The 16,784-nt window shown below is 46.4% G+C and overlaps 1 protein-coding gene across 2 annotated transcripts in view; it reads right to left on the minus strand.

Annotated features, from left to right (window-relative positions):
- The window catches only part of LOC144104654 (uncharacterized), a 31,907-nt gene that overhangs the window by 6,198 nt on the left and 8,925 nt on the right, over positions 1–16,784 (minus strand). For both annotated transcript variants that reach the window (XR_013308605.1, XM_077637788.1), the window contains exons 4-15: positions 16,196–16,464; positions 15,918–16,028; positions 12,884–13,084; positions 11,417–11,587; positions 10,031–10,105; positions 9,007–9,312; positions 8,463–8,528; positions 6,927–7,079; positions 5,619–5,849; positions 3,914–4,073; positions 1,141–1,332; positions 302–382 (exon numbers count right to left, since the gene is read on the minus strand). Coding sequence is in view for 1 of the 2 variants with exons in the window: in XM_077637788.1 (XP_077493914.1) it covers positions 302–382; positions 1,141–1,332; positions 3,914–4,073; positions 5,619–5,849; positions 6,927–7,079; positions 8,463–8,528; positions 9,007–9,312; positions 10,031–10,105; positions 11,417–11,587; positions 12,884–13,084; positions 15,918–16,028; positions 16,196–16,464 (2,016 nt within the window). In the remaining variant the exon portion in view is untranslated. The remainder of the gene's footprint in view (positions 1–301; positions 383–1,140; positions 1,333–3,913; positions 4,074–5,618; positions 5,850–6,926; positions 7,080–8,462; positions 8,529–9,006; positions 9,313–10,030; positions 10,106–11,416; positions 11,588–12,883; positions 13,085–15,917; positions 16,029–16,195; positions 16,465–16,784) is intronic.

The raw sequence follows: 16,784 nt of genomic DNA on the forward strand, positions 1-16,784 counted from the left end.
TGCACAAATTGTTCGCAATAGAAAAATGAACAAACAAACGAACAAGATCAAATTTGACGTCTACTTCAAGTAGTATACAGCACTAAGATATGAAATGTGGCTGAAATGAAATGCAGTAAAAAAAATAGAGTGCTAATCCACTGTGCTACTGCACAGATTGCGTGGGACTGCTGTGGTGAATGTCTTCTTTCTGTTGCTCCGAGTCACTACTTAACTAGGAGTCTCAGTGCAGTCTCTTTGAGAGAGTGAATGAAATCACACTTTCGTGCGACATGGCTTTGCAAGGCATGCCAGCACTCACCAAAGTTTGCCCGCGCACCACTGTTCTCTTTGTGAACTCCAGAAGGTCGATACTTCGCAAACTTGCTTCGAACTGGTGAAACTGGAATGAAAGTGACAGCGTCAATATTATGCCAAGCAATGCACTTTTGTGTGTGTGTGTGTGTGTGTGTGTGTGTGTGTAGGGGGGGAACTGGGGAGAGGTGTCCAAGGTTTTTGCCAGATCCACAAGAATTGAATCACTTAGCCCCAGGAGCACAGCCACAGGCAAAAGTTTGTTTCGCAGGTAAGCGCATGGCAAAACTGCTGTGCTTATGGCACGCTACTAGCTGTCGAGATGCATTTTACGCATGACTGCTACGCTGTTCCTCACAGACCCTGTGTTATCTTCCTACACTATGTGTAGGGTTTGGAGTTGGTTTTTATTTTTATAAAATTTAACAAACTCTTTTTTTTTTTTTTTCAAATGCATTCTCAATGTCTTTTCTGGCGAATATTATTCTCTACGGGTGAATTGCCTCCCCCCCCCCCCCCCCCCTTTGTGACATGTGCAGCATTCTTGTGCAGTCAAAAAAATGATTTGTAGTGCATTTTGTAAATTTTAACATACAAAACAACACATAGGCTACACTCACACAACCCTATTACACCGCGTGCGACGTGCACGGCAGATGCCAGGGCACACTGTTACACCAGGACCTAAACAACAGCGTCGCTGAAGCTGGCAGATGATAGAATGCAGCGACTGCGCAAGCCGAACCCACAGGCATTCCGCAGGCATGCCGAGCAGTGAAAGTTCTTTAGCCTTTTGGACTGACTTAATTTGGCTGATGGCAAATTGAATGCAAGAGAGATGCTCACTCGGTTCGAAGCTTTGCAGCCGTGGCGTCCGGCTGACGAATGTGTCATTAGCGGAAGACGTCGATGGCATTGAGGGGCTCCAGGATGGCGGCACAGGGGCTGCAACGCCATCGCTGCTTCGACTGCGCCGGTGGCGCCGTGGATGTGGGGAGCCGTGTGGAAGGCGCACAAAGGTCACGTCGCCTGGGCAACCTAAGACAGAGTTTCCACAGTGTGACATAGAGAAAAGGTGTGCTTTGCTGCGCCTGACAGGTAATTTGCCCTGCTGCCCAAAAAGTGATAGCTTCTATGCGTATCTAGATAACATTGCAAGTAGAATCCTGAATATGAAATTCTTATCAATGACACACCACAGGACAGTAGAACACACGTGGTCCCGCTCGCTTTAAGTGGGTATGAGGGTCTTAAATTTTTTTTTCTTATTTGTTAACATATCTTGCTGAAACTTAGCATGCAGGTATATCATAGGACGCTGATTTTTAATATGTATTAAGATTTCAAACATCTCACCTGGAACAAAGAATATGCCAAATTAACATATACTAGTTAGGTCATTTCTTACGGGCCTTTATAGTAATTTATCAGTAAAAGACAGCTTTTTTAAGAATAAGGCCCACAGCACATCCTAAAGCTAATAAAATGGCTAAAAACTTGTTTTGTTGATTGTAAATGAACAACAAAGTTGGAAAGAAAAAGCAATGTGGCAGTAATTATCCCACACTTGGCCTAATTGCTAATCTATCATGTTTAATGAAAAAGGAAAGCTTTAGGATGCGTGGTGGATCTTTGGAAATGTCTACATATTGTTATGTTATGTTACAGGTTATGTTTACAAAAAAAAAAAATCAAGTTTTTAAGACCCTCATTCCCCCTTAAGGGCTGACAAACGGACAACGGTACACCTGTGTACTGTATTGTTGCATGCTGAATAGTACCGAATTACAAAATCAAGCCATTCAGTGTATTTTTAGTTTTTGCTAATAGGCTTCCAAAGTATTCTGAGTGTTTTTACAAGAATGGGAGCACAGTTCGCCGTGCCCAAGTTCGGAGAGAAAAACAAAGTTTGAAAAATGGTTGCACTTTTGAGTCTTTCAATCAGTCAACTACTTCATAAAACTTACTGAAGAAACTGATGCAAGTCTTCTTATGGGCCCGAAAAGACTGTAATACAGATGCATACCACATCTGAGGCCTTTGAAGAAGTCGTTGGTTCAAGAGTAGCCCCTTATTTGCAAAACCAATGGTCAAAATGGTTTTGAAAGTGATGATTCAATTTCTAGAGCCATTCTGAGTGCAATTTTAGCATTTGTATGCATGTGAGATATGCACACAGCTTGTGCTTTATAAACGGTTGAAAGCTGAACGAAATCCACATGGTTAACCAAGAGAAATGCATTGACGCAAATTTATTTTCAGCTGAAGGTATTAAGTTATTTACAGAAATTTTGTCTTCATAATTAAATTCAAAAATTTCAAAACCGTATTTACTCGCATAACAAACAGTTTTTCCTCACAGAAATCTGTAGATTTGGGAGGTGCGTTCATTATAAGGGGTGAAATGGTGAGAAAAAAATTAGAAGTGGTACAAACGGGACAAAAAATAGGATGGTGGAATAAAATTTTTCATCCGGCACCGCTCACCTTCAAAATAAAACAATGCTAACACTTCAGCGTGATTCAGTGCTCAAGAGCAGCCAACAAACTTGCTTTATACACGCATGTATGACCCAAACGTATGCACGACACGAATGCATGACATGAATGCACGATACGCTTGAACAACATATATGAACGACATGTATGAGCAACATGTATATTATACGGGACATATGGACGACACATATGACTCTCCCTGTAATTTTGTCCAAAGAGAGCACCAGAGCTCACTGTAGCATAACTCACAGGATTAATTGCAAAGTCCATCTGCAGCCAGTTACCGCAATCCTCAATATATATGGCAGATCGAACAGAGAGACCCTTTATGACCGGACACAGCTTCTAATGGTTACGGGACTCATCACAGAACATTCTTACTGGCTGTATCGTCCCGCAGGGTAAGGTATGGTGGTCTACACATTCAATGGATGGCACTTTATATTGTTGTGTACTTGTTTTGGTATTAAAAAAAAAAAGGCGCCTGATGGCATTCATTGTCATCAGCAACAGACTGCGCAAAAAAGAATGGGGTGTGTTTATAACACGACGAAGAAAAAAAAACTTTTTGACAACCAAATTAGAAGGGTTAATTACGCAAACACGTACATTATGAGAGTAAACATGGTATTCTCACACCTCTAATCCCAAGCCCACGTAAGGACACATATTAGGTGCTAGAGTAGGCAGGAGTTCCCACAGAAGGCTTAGTTTACTTTCCTTAGGCGTATCGGACGAAAAAAGGACACATCAAGACTACACAGGACATCAGGAAGGTATGAAACAGAAGGGGTGCACTAATTAGATGATTGCAAGACAGACAAAACGAAGTTGGCACTAGCTTAGAACTGAAGCTTATTCAAAACCGATGCAAATGTACTCTTGCATTCAATATGACTTGCAATGCAGATGAAGTGAACCACCTGAGGTTTCTGCTTTATAGAAAATCAGTGTGCCTTCAAACAGAGCCCCCAGCTTGCTCAAAAATTCAGTGTAGTCTGTTTCTTGCATTGACGGCTTCGAGAAATGAGTTCCTGCCACACCCTGTGTGTTGCAGCTTGTGTGGAGCGCGATAGTGCACAACAGCGGATGCACAGCCGCAGATAGCTGCAAAGCTCACCTTCAAGGGAGTCTTCAACCGTGCTAGGTGGCACCGATGCCGACTTACGCCGGACTGTGGTCGGCAGCCGCCAGTCGGGGGCGTGCAGCAGGGTCGTCAGGTCTGGTGCGCCATCCACCATTTCCTGTTCATCGGCCCACGTGACGCCGCGACCTTTGGCCTACAATGCCACATAAAAAACACCTTGAAACAGCCGATAATATAAAAATAGCCATGCACAGTTACATCTGTCACAAGGGCACTTGATTGCTGAATCAGTGGCTGAATTCAGGCACACTGCAGCCACAGGGCGAATCCTGATGCTCTCTCACAGATCTCCATGTGATTTTACAGACAGCGCTAGGTGTAGACAATAGGTTGTTACATGCAGCAACATGTAAACAAAAGCAGAAATTTGAATCGAGTGCTGCTCTGACTAAAGGTTGAGCAAAAAAGGCTGCTCAAATACAGCCGACTCCTTTTATGACAAACTTTAAGGAACCATGAAAATTTGTAAGCTATTGGAAGTGCCCCAAACAGGGATATGTCAGCACGCTAGGTGCGTCAAGGAAGGAGGCTCACTGGTATGCCTCTCCACACAGAAATCTTGAGTGAGGGTATAAACGAAGGTCACGAAACTGCATTGGTCTAGTTTATTCTTTTTTCCCATCTGCTTTTTTTTTTCTCCCTTCCACAGTGACCACTATTTGGATTCTTTTCTTGTTTTATCACTTTCCGGTGGCTCCAACTGCACTGAAGGTGCTCAGCTGGCTACCCGTGTGGTACAGGCTCTGAAAGCGTACGAATACATTTCTTTCTCCCTTATCCCACTCTAAAATCGTGGCTGTTATCCACCATGCAAAGGTGGCGCTCATTCACTGCTATGTTTAAGATGGATGTCATATTTTACGCCGAAGAGATGAACAACTGCGTCCCAGGCAGACCGCAAGTTTGACATCTCGGAATGGGAGATACAGGTGTGGCAGCTGCAGTGAGGCAAAATTTTCAGCTGTTCCACGTGATGGCATGGTGCAGTTGTTTGCAAAGCACGGGATTTTGCTGGACAAAGACGTGCTATGGTTGTTTGCAGTGGGGGATTTCGCTGGACGGCGACATTACAACGACACGCTGTGGGGCCGCAGCAGAGATGGTGACGGCAATACTAGTGAAGACAATGGCGCAAGTGTGGATGATTAGTCCAGTGACTGAAACGTTTTAACGCGATAGCGTTAAGGAGCTCGTAGGGAGGAAAAGCCGGCGCTGTCGCCGGCATCGCCACAATCTAAGGCTGTCGCAGCTCCATGACAACGTTCTTCGCGCTAGCCTTGAGCAGCTGCTCTGACGACGCTGTCACATTCTACTCTTAAAGGCGAAGCTTAACCTTCCTCTAAGTTTTTTTATCTTGGAATGTACCCACGAGCATGCCCTTCTCTCTTTTTTTCCCTGACATGCGATATAAGGGGGCCGACTTACAATCGTGTAAATATAGTAGCTACTATGTTACTTCAGTTAACAGCATATGAAATTCATAATCCACAAAAATTATGTTTTCAGTTTTATATCCTTTTCTTCCCAATGTGTAGTGAGTGTGACATTGCACTTGGTGGCTCTCAATATTTCAACTGTCCTTTCAACAGGTTCAAAATCGGCACTTCAGCGATAGTACCACAATGGCGCCCTCCTCTCTGCACCTTACCCCCAAGTACGCATAAAGGCGTGAGCCCACCTTCTTGATGACGGCCACGTGGGCTTCGCGCTGGTCCATGCTGCACCAGTCCCGCCCCTTGATGACGGTGTAGAGGTTTTGCAGGTGGGGCAGGGCCACAGCGTTGAGCCCCTCCCAATAGTTGCACTCCTGGCCCAGAACCTCAGCCAGCTGTGCAAACGTCTCCTTCTGGCCCCGGAGTTCGACCAACTCGATAGCCTGCTCCAGTGCAGCCACCTCGGAATTCAACATCTGCGATGTGGCAAGAAGTCCGAACTGAAGTCCTAACCTTAGTTCATACCGGTTGGACCGAGCCGACAGAACTTCTTGCCAGTAGCAAGAATCAGCCAGGAAAGTGAAAAAAAAAAAAAAAAAAAACCTGACTGCTGGGCAATCATGCTTGGGCAAGACAAGATTCACCGACAGCTGTGTTGCGGTGCTCGATGCGCTGTTTCACAGAGCTACCAGGTGGCACCCTCTGTGCGCGAGGATGTTACAAATCCATGGTGTGGCCAACATTGTACAACTGAGGCACCCTTACCAGCTGTCGCTGCAAAACATGCACGCGAGACTGGCTGCGGTCCTTTAGATTAGTATACCTAGGGGTCTGTGAATAATGAAATTTTTGAATACAAATCGAATACAGATATAAAGAAAAAAATGCTACTGCATATTGAATGCTTGTTCATTATGAAAAACTATTTGAGAAAATGATAAACAGGCAAATGCTGTCGCCCTTATTTATTTATTTTTTTCTTCAAAATAGTGCTAGAAAAAAAAAAAATCTCCACCCCTTAAACCTAATATTCCCAGCAACAAAAGTCTCCTTTGCTGTCTAGCAAACGTCAAAATAGTAAGAGGCAAAAAATTGATTTTTACCAAGAACAAGAACTGGAGTTCCTCTCAGTGTCCCTTTAACTCGTTGCAAAGCCGCAAGGCTTATGCGCAATGCAGTAGCGGACGTCATCGGACCAATTTCGACCCCCCGGGGCTCTCTAACGTGCACTGACATTGTAAAAGACAACAGGCGTTTTGGATATTGCCCCCGCTGAAATGTAGGTGCCGCAGTTGAGATTCAAAACCTCGATCTTGAATGTCGCAGTTATAACACTTCACTGATGAGGCAAAGATCAGCTCATCTCAATCATAAGTCATTTACCAGGCATAAACCAATGCTACGAGATGTTTCGCACACCATTCGAGAGAAAGAAGAAAGCACGAAATGAAGAAGTTGTCTTCTCGCAATTTGAAAACCCTGCAAAATCTTGCACTTGACCGCAGCCGGCCAGCAGGAACCCTTGATGGAGGAGTTGGAGAGCGAGTACTCACCTCTGTGCAACCCGCAGCTGCAGCCTTGTCTGCCAGCTCTTCGCCACACTCAAAGTTTCTGCGCCTCTTGGCATGTAGTGCGTTAAGTGCCTCCTTGGCAGCAAAGCGCTGAGACGCTTGAGCTTGCAGGAAGGTGTCAAGTTTCTCTGCCTCCTGGAGGTGGGGAGGAAACCGAAGAAAGAAGTATCATTCATTTTTTTTTACCCCGGGTAGACAACAATTATATGCACATTTGGTGAAATCTATGAAAAGGAAAAAGATAGGTGTAACGTTAAGAGACCGTAAGCGGGCGGAGTGGGTGAGGAAACAAACATGATGAGGTTAATGACATCCTAGTCGAAATCAAGAGGAAGAAATGGGAGTGGGCAGGGCACCTAATGCGGAGGCAAGATAACCGCTGTTTATCAGAAAGTTAGGTGGGAAGTTTGCAGGGATACGGTGGACGCAGCTGGCAAAGGACAGGGTTAATTGGAGAGACATGGGAGAGGCCTCTGCCCTGCAGTGGGCGTAGTCAAGCTGATAACGATGATGTTGGTGCTTGCACGAGTAAGGAATAACTTGATAGAACAGATTTTCGACAGCAGTGCGGGCACTAAGATTGAGCTCTTGCGGGAAGCCCACCACGCAAGAAAGCATTCATACCTCCGCATAACCGACTTTTTATCAAACCTGTATTTAACAGAATGAGATTATTGAAACTGATTCAGATTACAATGCTGTAACAAGACTGCTTTGGCTCATATGCGAGTCTTGCTGCAGATGCATGGGCTTTCCATACACGGGGTGGTTTTGATTATTTAATACAGTGCCTTTTTTTTTTTTTAATGACAGGCAAAGGCACTTCACTTCAGTCTCTGCAGGTTGATGGTACTGTAGGGCGGACATTATTAACGCAATACGAGTGCAACAACAAGATGATTAATAAACAAAAAATTAAGTAACTTTCTGTATTCTTGGTTTTAGGGCACATCAGTTGAATTGCAAAGTTGAAGTATGTCAAAATCAAAAGTAGGCCTAGTTTTTAAACTTTCAGAATGGCATTGTGGTCAAGGCATTGAGCTTCGCACATGGCAGTGCAGAATGTACAATTTGCCGAATTTCGGGTGTTCCAAACACTCTCCCGCGTCACCACAGATTACATGAATGCGCGAGTCGCAGCCACACCAGAGCCCTGCGTGCTGCCCGCACATCACGGACATGATACTGACAGTTACGCGGTACACACCACGAGCAATGAGCCGCAGTGCCCCCGTGACCGGTGGCGCACGGCCGCAAATAATTCGTGTCAGCTGCAAACAGATCCGCATAAGCGCATGTCCTGTGCTTCTGCATGCAGATTTGGTTCGTCTTGGACGATACGACTATTTTCGCGACACTGCGAAATCTGTTTCATCAGGATTCTACTACTCCGTGCGGGATTGAAGTACCGTTACACCCTGCCTTCACGAGTACACCCAAGTTCACCCCGGTGACACACCCAAGCTTTGTGGAGCTCGCACATTATGTCCACCCCAACCCAGAAATGCGCTCACCCACCTTGGCTGAATCGTCGTGCAGTATCCTAAGACTTCTTGCAATTTGCTGCTTCCAGTTCTCTTTGACCTAGAAAGAATGAGTAAAAAAAAAAATGTTTCCCCCCGCAAACTGTATTCAACCACGCATATTAAATGGACGTAAAAGATAACTTCACGTGTCAATGATCTGAACACCTCTTTATCTTGGGACTAATCCTTGTGTAACTGCTTGTAGTGGAACGCTACTCTATATAGCTGGTCATTATTAATTGAAATTGGCCATTTTATTGAGGAGCTCGACACCTGCATGCCCTTAATATAAGCATGTCAGGTGGGAAGGGACAAACACCAAGACGTGCGGTTCCTGAGCACCTTGTGAAAGCAGCTAGGGTTCCCTGAGGCTAAAATAAATAAAAAACCTCTCATCCAGAGCCATTTTTGCATCCCTGACAGATGACAAGAAACATTCACAATGCATGTGGAAACTGCAGGCAGCACAATCAGAGCGCAATTACTGCGAAGCCATAAGCTCAGGCATTCTTCCAGGACTATGACCCGACACTCACCAAGCTTGTGCGAATCACTGCCTCGTGCTTCCAAATCTGCTCCATGAGTTTTGCACGCGCCCCGTAGAGCTTCTGCGCGGCATTGACGCAGTACTCGACGTCAGGAGCGTCCAGACTCGTCTCCGGTGACATGACTGGCGTGGATGGCTTGGACTTGCCAGCGCTGCCAACTGCTGGAGCGGCACGTGGCAAGGCGTCGCGGCTTGCCACCGCCGATTCCAGGCTCTTTTCGAGCTCCTGCACCTTGGCCACGAGTGCCGCCTTTTCACTCTCGGTGCTGTCCAGCTTTCGCTGTAAGCCGTCGACCTGCCGAAAACAACGGGAATTGCATTGCTGGCCGGCACTATTCAATTGCAAAGCACCTATCTTCAGTGTCCTAATCTGACAAACACCCTTTTTCACACAAGTAACAACTCTTAAGTACTAATTTTTTCCAACGATGGTTACCGATTGGAACAAAAATAATTAAGCACAGCAAAAGAATGGGACGTAGGCAAAAAATTCCATTTGTTGGAATGTGCTCCCTTTATTGGATGAATTTTGCGATTACCATATACTGCTGCGTAAAATGTCTACCCCTTAACCAGTTGCTCCTGCAAGCCAAAAAGAGTAAACTGCAGATATAAGTTCATGCAAAGTGCCCACATGAGACAGGTATTAACACTTTCACGTAACACTTGCTGTTCCTCTCCAAAAACGAATTCTTTCTATCTAAATAGTCTACGCGGGCATCAGGGAAGACAACGGGCCTTCTGTCTTGTGCAAAGCATCATAATGCTTGGAAATTGTAATATCGAAGCGTGACTTGTCAATGCGTGCATGACGAATCGCGTATTTTTTTTCAAATATGCACACGGCGCTGGATATAATGCTGGTGTTAGAATGAGGGCGTTCAGCCAAACTATTTGCCCTAGCAACTGCACTAAACCAGTCAGTGAGCAGCCGAGCTTACAGCATTCAGACTGGCATGCTACCGACTGCACGCATGGTGCACAACATGCCTGAGAGGCGTGGAACAGCTTACCTTTTGCTTGTACTCTTCAATGAGTGCGGTGTACATGGACATGTGCACATTGACATTCATGATGTTCTTCTTGGCCTGCGAGAAAAGAGAGAAGAAAAGAAAAAGTTTTACAAATGCAATGCCAGGCTAGGCACACCTAGCCCTATTTGGCAAGGACATTTACAGTTTCAGATATCATTTTTTTTTTCCCTGCGCATCATGTGTAATAGAAAATGAAAGGTCCGAGCAAAAACAGAATTTACGGTTAGTGCAGCAGAAACACAGATTTTTGCGACAAGACCTGGCATGTTAAAATAAGATGGAAAGGTGGGAGAGTTGCACTCGAGTCTTCCTGGAAGAAGCGCAAAACAAGAGGACACAAGGAGGATGCAGCAAGCCCTTGTGCTTCTTTTAAGATGAGTTCAAGCGTCTGGTAGGTGTGGGCATTGAAGGCATGCAAGTGGCCAGCTAGCTTTTACAATCTGGATACAATGAAGAAACAGCCTCAGCTTCATACTTTCATGTTTTCTATTATGGGCTCGATAAGCACAGCCACTATGAATGATGACTAGCTTGTTATGCTCCGATTCAAAATGCTAGGGGCATCCACAGCTGCAATCGTTATGCAGCGTTAAGGGCGGTTCACATGCAAGCGAATTGGCGAACAGAGCGAACAGCGGCGCGGCGCTGCGAAGCGGTTCGCGAGCTTTCGTTTCACATGCATCGCCGCTCCGCATTTCCAACCGCTGCGAAAACCAATGTTGCGGGCAAAAGATATGCGCCTGCAACCGGTTTTGGTTTCCTGCAAACACAAAAAAGCGTAATATAAAAGCATTATTTTGTCATTTCTTTTCACTGTTTATTTAAATAAATATAATTATTGCGTTTTAAGCATTAAACAGCACTTTATACAATTTCTTTCCTAAACAAAAGTTCGTACGTGCGGCGTACAAACTCGTGTGGCAACGCCGGGCTAGTCTAGCCACCCTAGCCGGGCCGTTAATGGTTGAGATGCGGTGCTGCCGCGTCGCCGCGGCGAAAATTTCCAACTTGCACGAACCCTACCGCTCCAGCCGCTGGGGCTTCCTCCGCCGTTTGAGAGAGGGTGTTTGCGCCGCGGTGGCGGAGTTCGCGAGCGGTTCGCTTGCATGCGAAACGGGCTTTAGCAAGACAGAGCAGCAGGTAGAGTGGCTGGTATACTCGCCTACTGGTACACTACACAACCAGTACGCTAGCCCATCAATACGCTAGACAACCGGTACACTAGCCTAGCCCACTGGTACACTAGCCCACAAACTTTGGTACTGTTCCCGAGGAATACTCTATCCGCCTCGCATAGCTTGATGTTTCCTTTTACTGCCCTTCAATAGTTGTCGCTGTAAAATGGTGAGAAATCTTGAAGCTCACCTGCAGTTCAATTTTCATCGCCCGCTCTGCATACTTGAGCGTGTTGTATGTGTCTGTGTAGCTGAGCTTTGATGGCGTCACAGCAGCGATCATAAGTGTCCGGCAAGTCCCTCCCAGTGAGTCTTTCAGGATGTGAGTCAGTTTTGAGCCCCGATATGGAATCCGCTGCACCTGCAAAGAGAAAGAAAGGGAGAAAAAGTGAGGCAGGGTTATGGACACTCAAAGCTCGATTTAAACCCAAAAAAGGACGTGGCATTCGCAAATTTGCTCAGGCTATCTATGCTCAAACATCAATGAAATTTGCTGCATATGTGTAACTGCTTATGCTGATACCAGTACAGTGGCCTCTCGACAATTCAAACTACAAGGACACCAAAATTCATTGGGGCCACGTGGAGTTGATGTTAAGGAGAGCGCATTTTACTACACTTGGTGCTGACGTGATCCGAGGCTTTACTGTGAATAAGCTTGCAAGTTAAAACTGAACGAGCTGGAGGCGTCCCCTATGCCCAAGCTGGTTTGGTTTGGCTTATGGGGGTTTAACGTCCCAAAGCGACTCAGGCTATGAGAGACGCCGTAGTGAAGGGCTCCGGGAATTTCGACCACCTGAGGTTCTTTAACGTGCACTGACATCACGCAGTACACGGGTCTTTAGAATTTCGCTTCCACCGAAATTCGACCGCCGCGGCCGGGATCAAACCCGCCTCTTTCGGGCCAGTAGCCGAGCGCCATAACCACTCGGCCACCGCGGCGGCTATATGCCCAAGCTGGTTCACCAAAACCCTCACACAGTACACACTGCAGCAAAAGGTCCTTATTTCGAATTTTAAGGGACCTTTAAAAAAATTTGAATTATCCGAAAGTTTGAATTATCAAACGACCCTAAAAAATTTCAAGAATTGAATGTCTCAAGTGGTAAAGGATGGCAATGGCTGTTTGCTTTTGAGATGAAAACAGCGTGGCAATGATTATTTTCATGTTTCCATCACTGCTTTACTGCATGCATACTGTTGGGAGCATCGAAGCAGGACTGCTCCATGATTGTAAGGGCCTCCTTGACACCCTGCATGGTGCAATGCGGTGTAGCTCCACATCTACCGTGCCGCACCCTCTCCAAAGTGGTGCACTCGAAGGATGAAACCACACGAACACAAGGAAAGGAAAAACTCAGAGGTGCCAAAGTTGAACCGCCGAGTTTTCCTGTTTGCGCTATTTTCTTCTTTAAATATCTTTCTCCTATTTTGATAAATGCAAAACAAAACGTGTCTGACACTAAAAACAGGCACATGTTTATAAGCAGCTTTTGAAGGGGCCCAGCTTTGCGGGCACAATACTTTTAAAAAAATTATTTACAGAAAAAAGAAAAATATATACAACTGCTCATCTACTGCCTAGCACGAGCAATTCAGCAAGAAAGCTGCCCCACGACAAGTACAAGGGCAGAGCATATTATCAACCAACTCTTACCCCGTTCTTGGAGAGTGCATCGATGCAGTTGCCGAGGGCCAGGAGGGACAGGTTGATCTTGGTGCCCTCGCGCAGCCTAGCCCCGATGTTCCTGCTGACAGCAGCAGCTCGCTCCGAGCCGGCAAGGTCAATGAAGCTCATCTTCGATGCACGGATGCCCTTGCTGGTGCCTGTCACAGTCTCAGTTTGCGTCACATACACCTGCAAAGAAATACAAATACTAGCAGTCACTATCATCATCAGCTCGTTACATAGACTGCAAGACAAAAGCCTATCCCATACCCCTCCAGATAACCACCCTGACTTGTGCCAAGTAGAAAGAGGGAGATTTGAGAGGAAACCACGGTTGCCAATCAGAGTCGACGGACGGGGAGAGCACAGATCGGTGCACTCACTCGTAAGTCAACTCACTCGGGCTCACCAACGTTCTCATTCACAAAGTGATCTGAGCCATGAGTGAATTCAGACTCCCATTAAGATCATGATCTGTGCCGTGAGTGAGTCTGGACTCACATTATTTTAGTCGTGAGTCCAAACTCACAATTAGATCATGATCTAGTCGTGAGTTCGGACTCGCATTGAGATCATGATCTGAGTTGCGAGCGAATGTGGGCCCACATTCAAATCATGAGCTAAGTCACGAGCCTGTGCTCAGGCCACTATCTGTGCTCTCATGTGCACTTACTTTTTCCCTCCCTCCTCTTTTGCTGATAGCGGAGGGGAGCAAAGATTGACTGCCACAACCAAGGCCAAATCCGTGGAAACGAGGAAGACGCCATTATGTCCCTTTAGTTAACGTGGGTGCAGTAATGAGCAGCATGGGTACGTGTCGGAAGCTGTGACTCAGTTTCACCATGTCTTTGTGTGGGAGGCGGGGGTCCCTTGTATCGCATCTTTTATGGTTTATGGGGGTTTGACGACCCAAAGCGACTCAGGCTATGAGGGATGCTGTAGCGTAGGGCTCCGGAAATTTCGACTACCTGGGTTCCTTTAATGTGCAACGGCATCGCACAGTAGACAGGCCTCTAGCATTTCGCATGCATCGAAATGTGACCACTGCAGCCGGGCTCGAACCCGTGTTCTTTCGAGTCAGCAGCCGAGCACCGTAACCACTGAGCCACCGCAGCGGGTGAGACTGCACGAAGGGCTACTTCCGCCTTTCGCAGAATAAAATTGCATCGTATTGTACAGAAACCCTCTGTTTTTGCCTCAGTGTGCATCTTTTAATATTGCACAACACATTCCCATGCTCATGTGACTCATTAGTCAAAAGCAGTGCGTGAGCCCAAATGAGTTGCGAGTTGGAATGAATGGGTAAGCCCAAACGAGTCGCGAGTCCAAATGAGTCATGAGCCAAAATGAGTGAATGAGTCCTGATCAGGTGAGAGTCTAAATGAGTGAATGGGCCCAGATGAGTCCCAAGCCGAAGCGAGTCACAAGTCCTTATGAGTGGTTGACCCCAGCTGACTTGAGAGTCCGAGAAAGCCCAAGTGAGCCTAAATGAGTTCATGAGTTTGAGTGGGCCCGGACCTGCGAGTCTGAGCACATAGCTGGGCCAAACTTCTGTGAGAGAGCCTGAGTGAGCACTCGTGATTTTGCCGAGGTGTGGGGTAGTGTAGAACATGGTGACTGATGGACTGGATCACGCCACCTCCACGAGGGTATGACTAAGGCTAACGCATGCATTTCAATCCTCTCCTTCATTAAACGAGTAGAGACACCAAATTTTAGTCCTGTTTTCTCTTTTTGGAATGATGTGTAGCACATTTGAAAATAGGCATATGACAGCTGTGACGTACAAGATACATTCAGATCACATGAGGCAAACAAAAATTGCAGTGTGGTTGCTGCTTTCTTGTTTTAATTTACAACACTTAAGCAAGCCTGCTCAAGAGTTGGAATGACACAAAAAGAACAAGTAGCGAATGTATCACAGTTTTTGCAGGCCTCACGCAATGCTTCTTGTACGTCACAGCCGCTGATCGGCTTTCGAGACCAAAATCGAAATGACACGAGAAATAGATGTAATAATGAATTATTCAGCTGCCGTAGGTGAATTCTATGTCATGGCTCATGTACACCATTGCCTAGCGAAAAATGCAAAAAAAATTGCACCCAAAGATTTGGTGTCTACTCCTTTTGAGCCCACCTAGAAAACACTAATTCATAAACATTACCTTCATATTTCAGTATATTTAGACAAAGCTGCAGACGTGACAGATGACCAGCCCTTTCCCCTGCTCCTCTCACGGGAGTTCCAATAGAACCCCCTGTACACTGACAAGGCTATTTTCATTGAAAAATGAAAAGCTTGGCAAGCTGGCTGTGGCTACACTCAATACCACTGAAAGAATCAGGGCGACACACACACGAAAAGACAGACCATGCACTTAAAACAGGAGTGCTGAATTTGGGTTCCAAACCTCATCTTTCCTTTACGCACTCTTTTTGCGGACTTTTCATACCTTAGAGAAAACCATTCTGACAACAAAAGGACTCACTTTCATTAGCGCATGATGATGGTGATGGATTTTTATGGCGCAAGGGCATCTACAGCCAAACAGCGCCATGACACAAGGTATTTTCCATTTCTCAAGGTGGGGTCAAAGACCCATTACCCAAGCATTTCACCCTAAAGAAGCCGAGCACCAGACCAGGGGAAAGCTTGTACCCATTGTGTCACCGGTGGGTACGCGGCGGCACTGGGGATCGAACCCCGCACCTCCCGAATGCGAGGTGGATGCTCAAACACTTGGCCACCGCTGCGGTCACATTAGCGCATGAGATGGGAGAGAGTAGTAGAGAAAGACTGACACAAATGCTGATACCTGCATCTTCCTCCATTAGTACTTTCTCCCGTCAGACGTGCTGTTCAAATTACAAGTCATGTACCAACTGGCTTGACTAAATTCTCTTTTGGAACCAAAAGGAGCTTGTACAAAAGCACCAGGTGAACTCCAGAGAGGAAAAAAGAATGAAGGTCCTGCCCCAATTAACTGAATGAGTTTGACGCAAAGATGCTGCTCATTCGCACCTGGAAGATGGCATGCGACCGTGATGATTCGGCATTGGCGTCGGTGGCGTGCTGCGTCCTGTTCTTGTTTCCTTTCAGAAGCAGCTCCAACAGGGCATCAGCCTCTCTCACCTGCCACAGTGAAAGAGAGAGAGAGAGCATTGCTAATGCAAGCTTGTTCTGAAGGAAGTAGGGCAGTTACCCCATTTTTGAGCACAAGCATTTTTCACGTTTGCAAAAAATGGAAACAATAAAATTTGCCCAGGAGCTCAAAGAGACATTAGTCTTGTGAACCTGACCTTGTGGACGGTGAGATTTGAGATGGCAATGCCTTTGGCAGGGTCGTCGCGCACTATGAGCGGTGGCCCGCCGGGACAGAGCAAGTCCCGCACCACCTCGTTGTAGACCTCGAGGTAGGCAACAGCAACCTCACATGACTGGCCCTCTGAGCGCAGCTTGTCCACGCACTCGTACAGGTGGCTCACAGTGAGAGAAACCACGCCAGGGCAGTGCTCCGTGCCAAGCATGGTGAAGGTCTTGCCCGCACCCGTGGCACCGTATGCAAACACTGCGCAATGGTTGAGGAAGGACCGGGAAACACGTGTGAAGCCTCGTCAGAGGCAATGATGCCACCGGTGAAGGAACACACAAGCAGCGGTGAGCAAGATTGGACACGAAGAAACCAGGCAAATGCTAGCCTTCACTCTGGCCCGTCTAGCAAAGCCGGGGTTCCCATAGCGGCTTTTCCCCGTCAAATAGCCCTCTTCCAGCCAATGGCGTCAGCCGATTCTCATGAACCTGCCAGCATGACAATGAGTGGAGAGGCAGATGAAAGATGACAGTCTCCTCCCTTCCTTGTCTTGGATAGTCCCCTCCGTGCGTTATTGT

The sequence above is a fragment of the Amblyomma americanum genome, chromosome 9 (assembly GCF_052857255.1).
Source record: "Amblyomma americanum isolate KBUSLIRL-KWMA chromosome 9, ASM5285725v1, whole genome shotgun sequence".
NCBI classification, from domain to species: domain Eukaryota; kingdom Metazoa; phylum Arthropoda; class Arachnida; order Ixodida; family Ixodidae; genus Amblyomma; species Amblyomma americanum.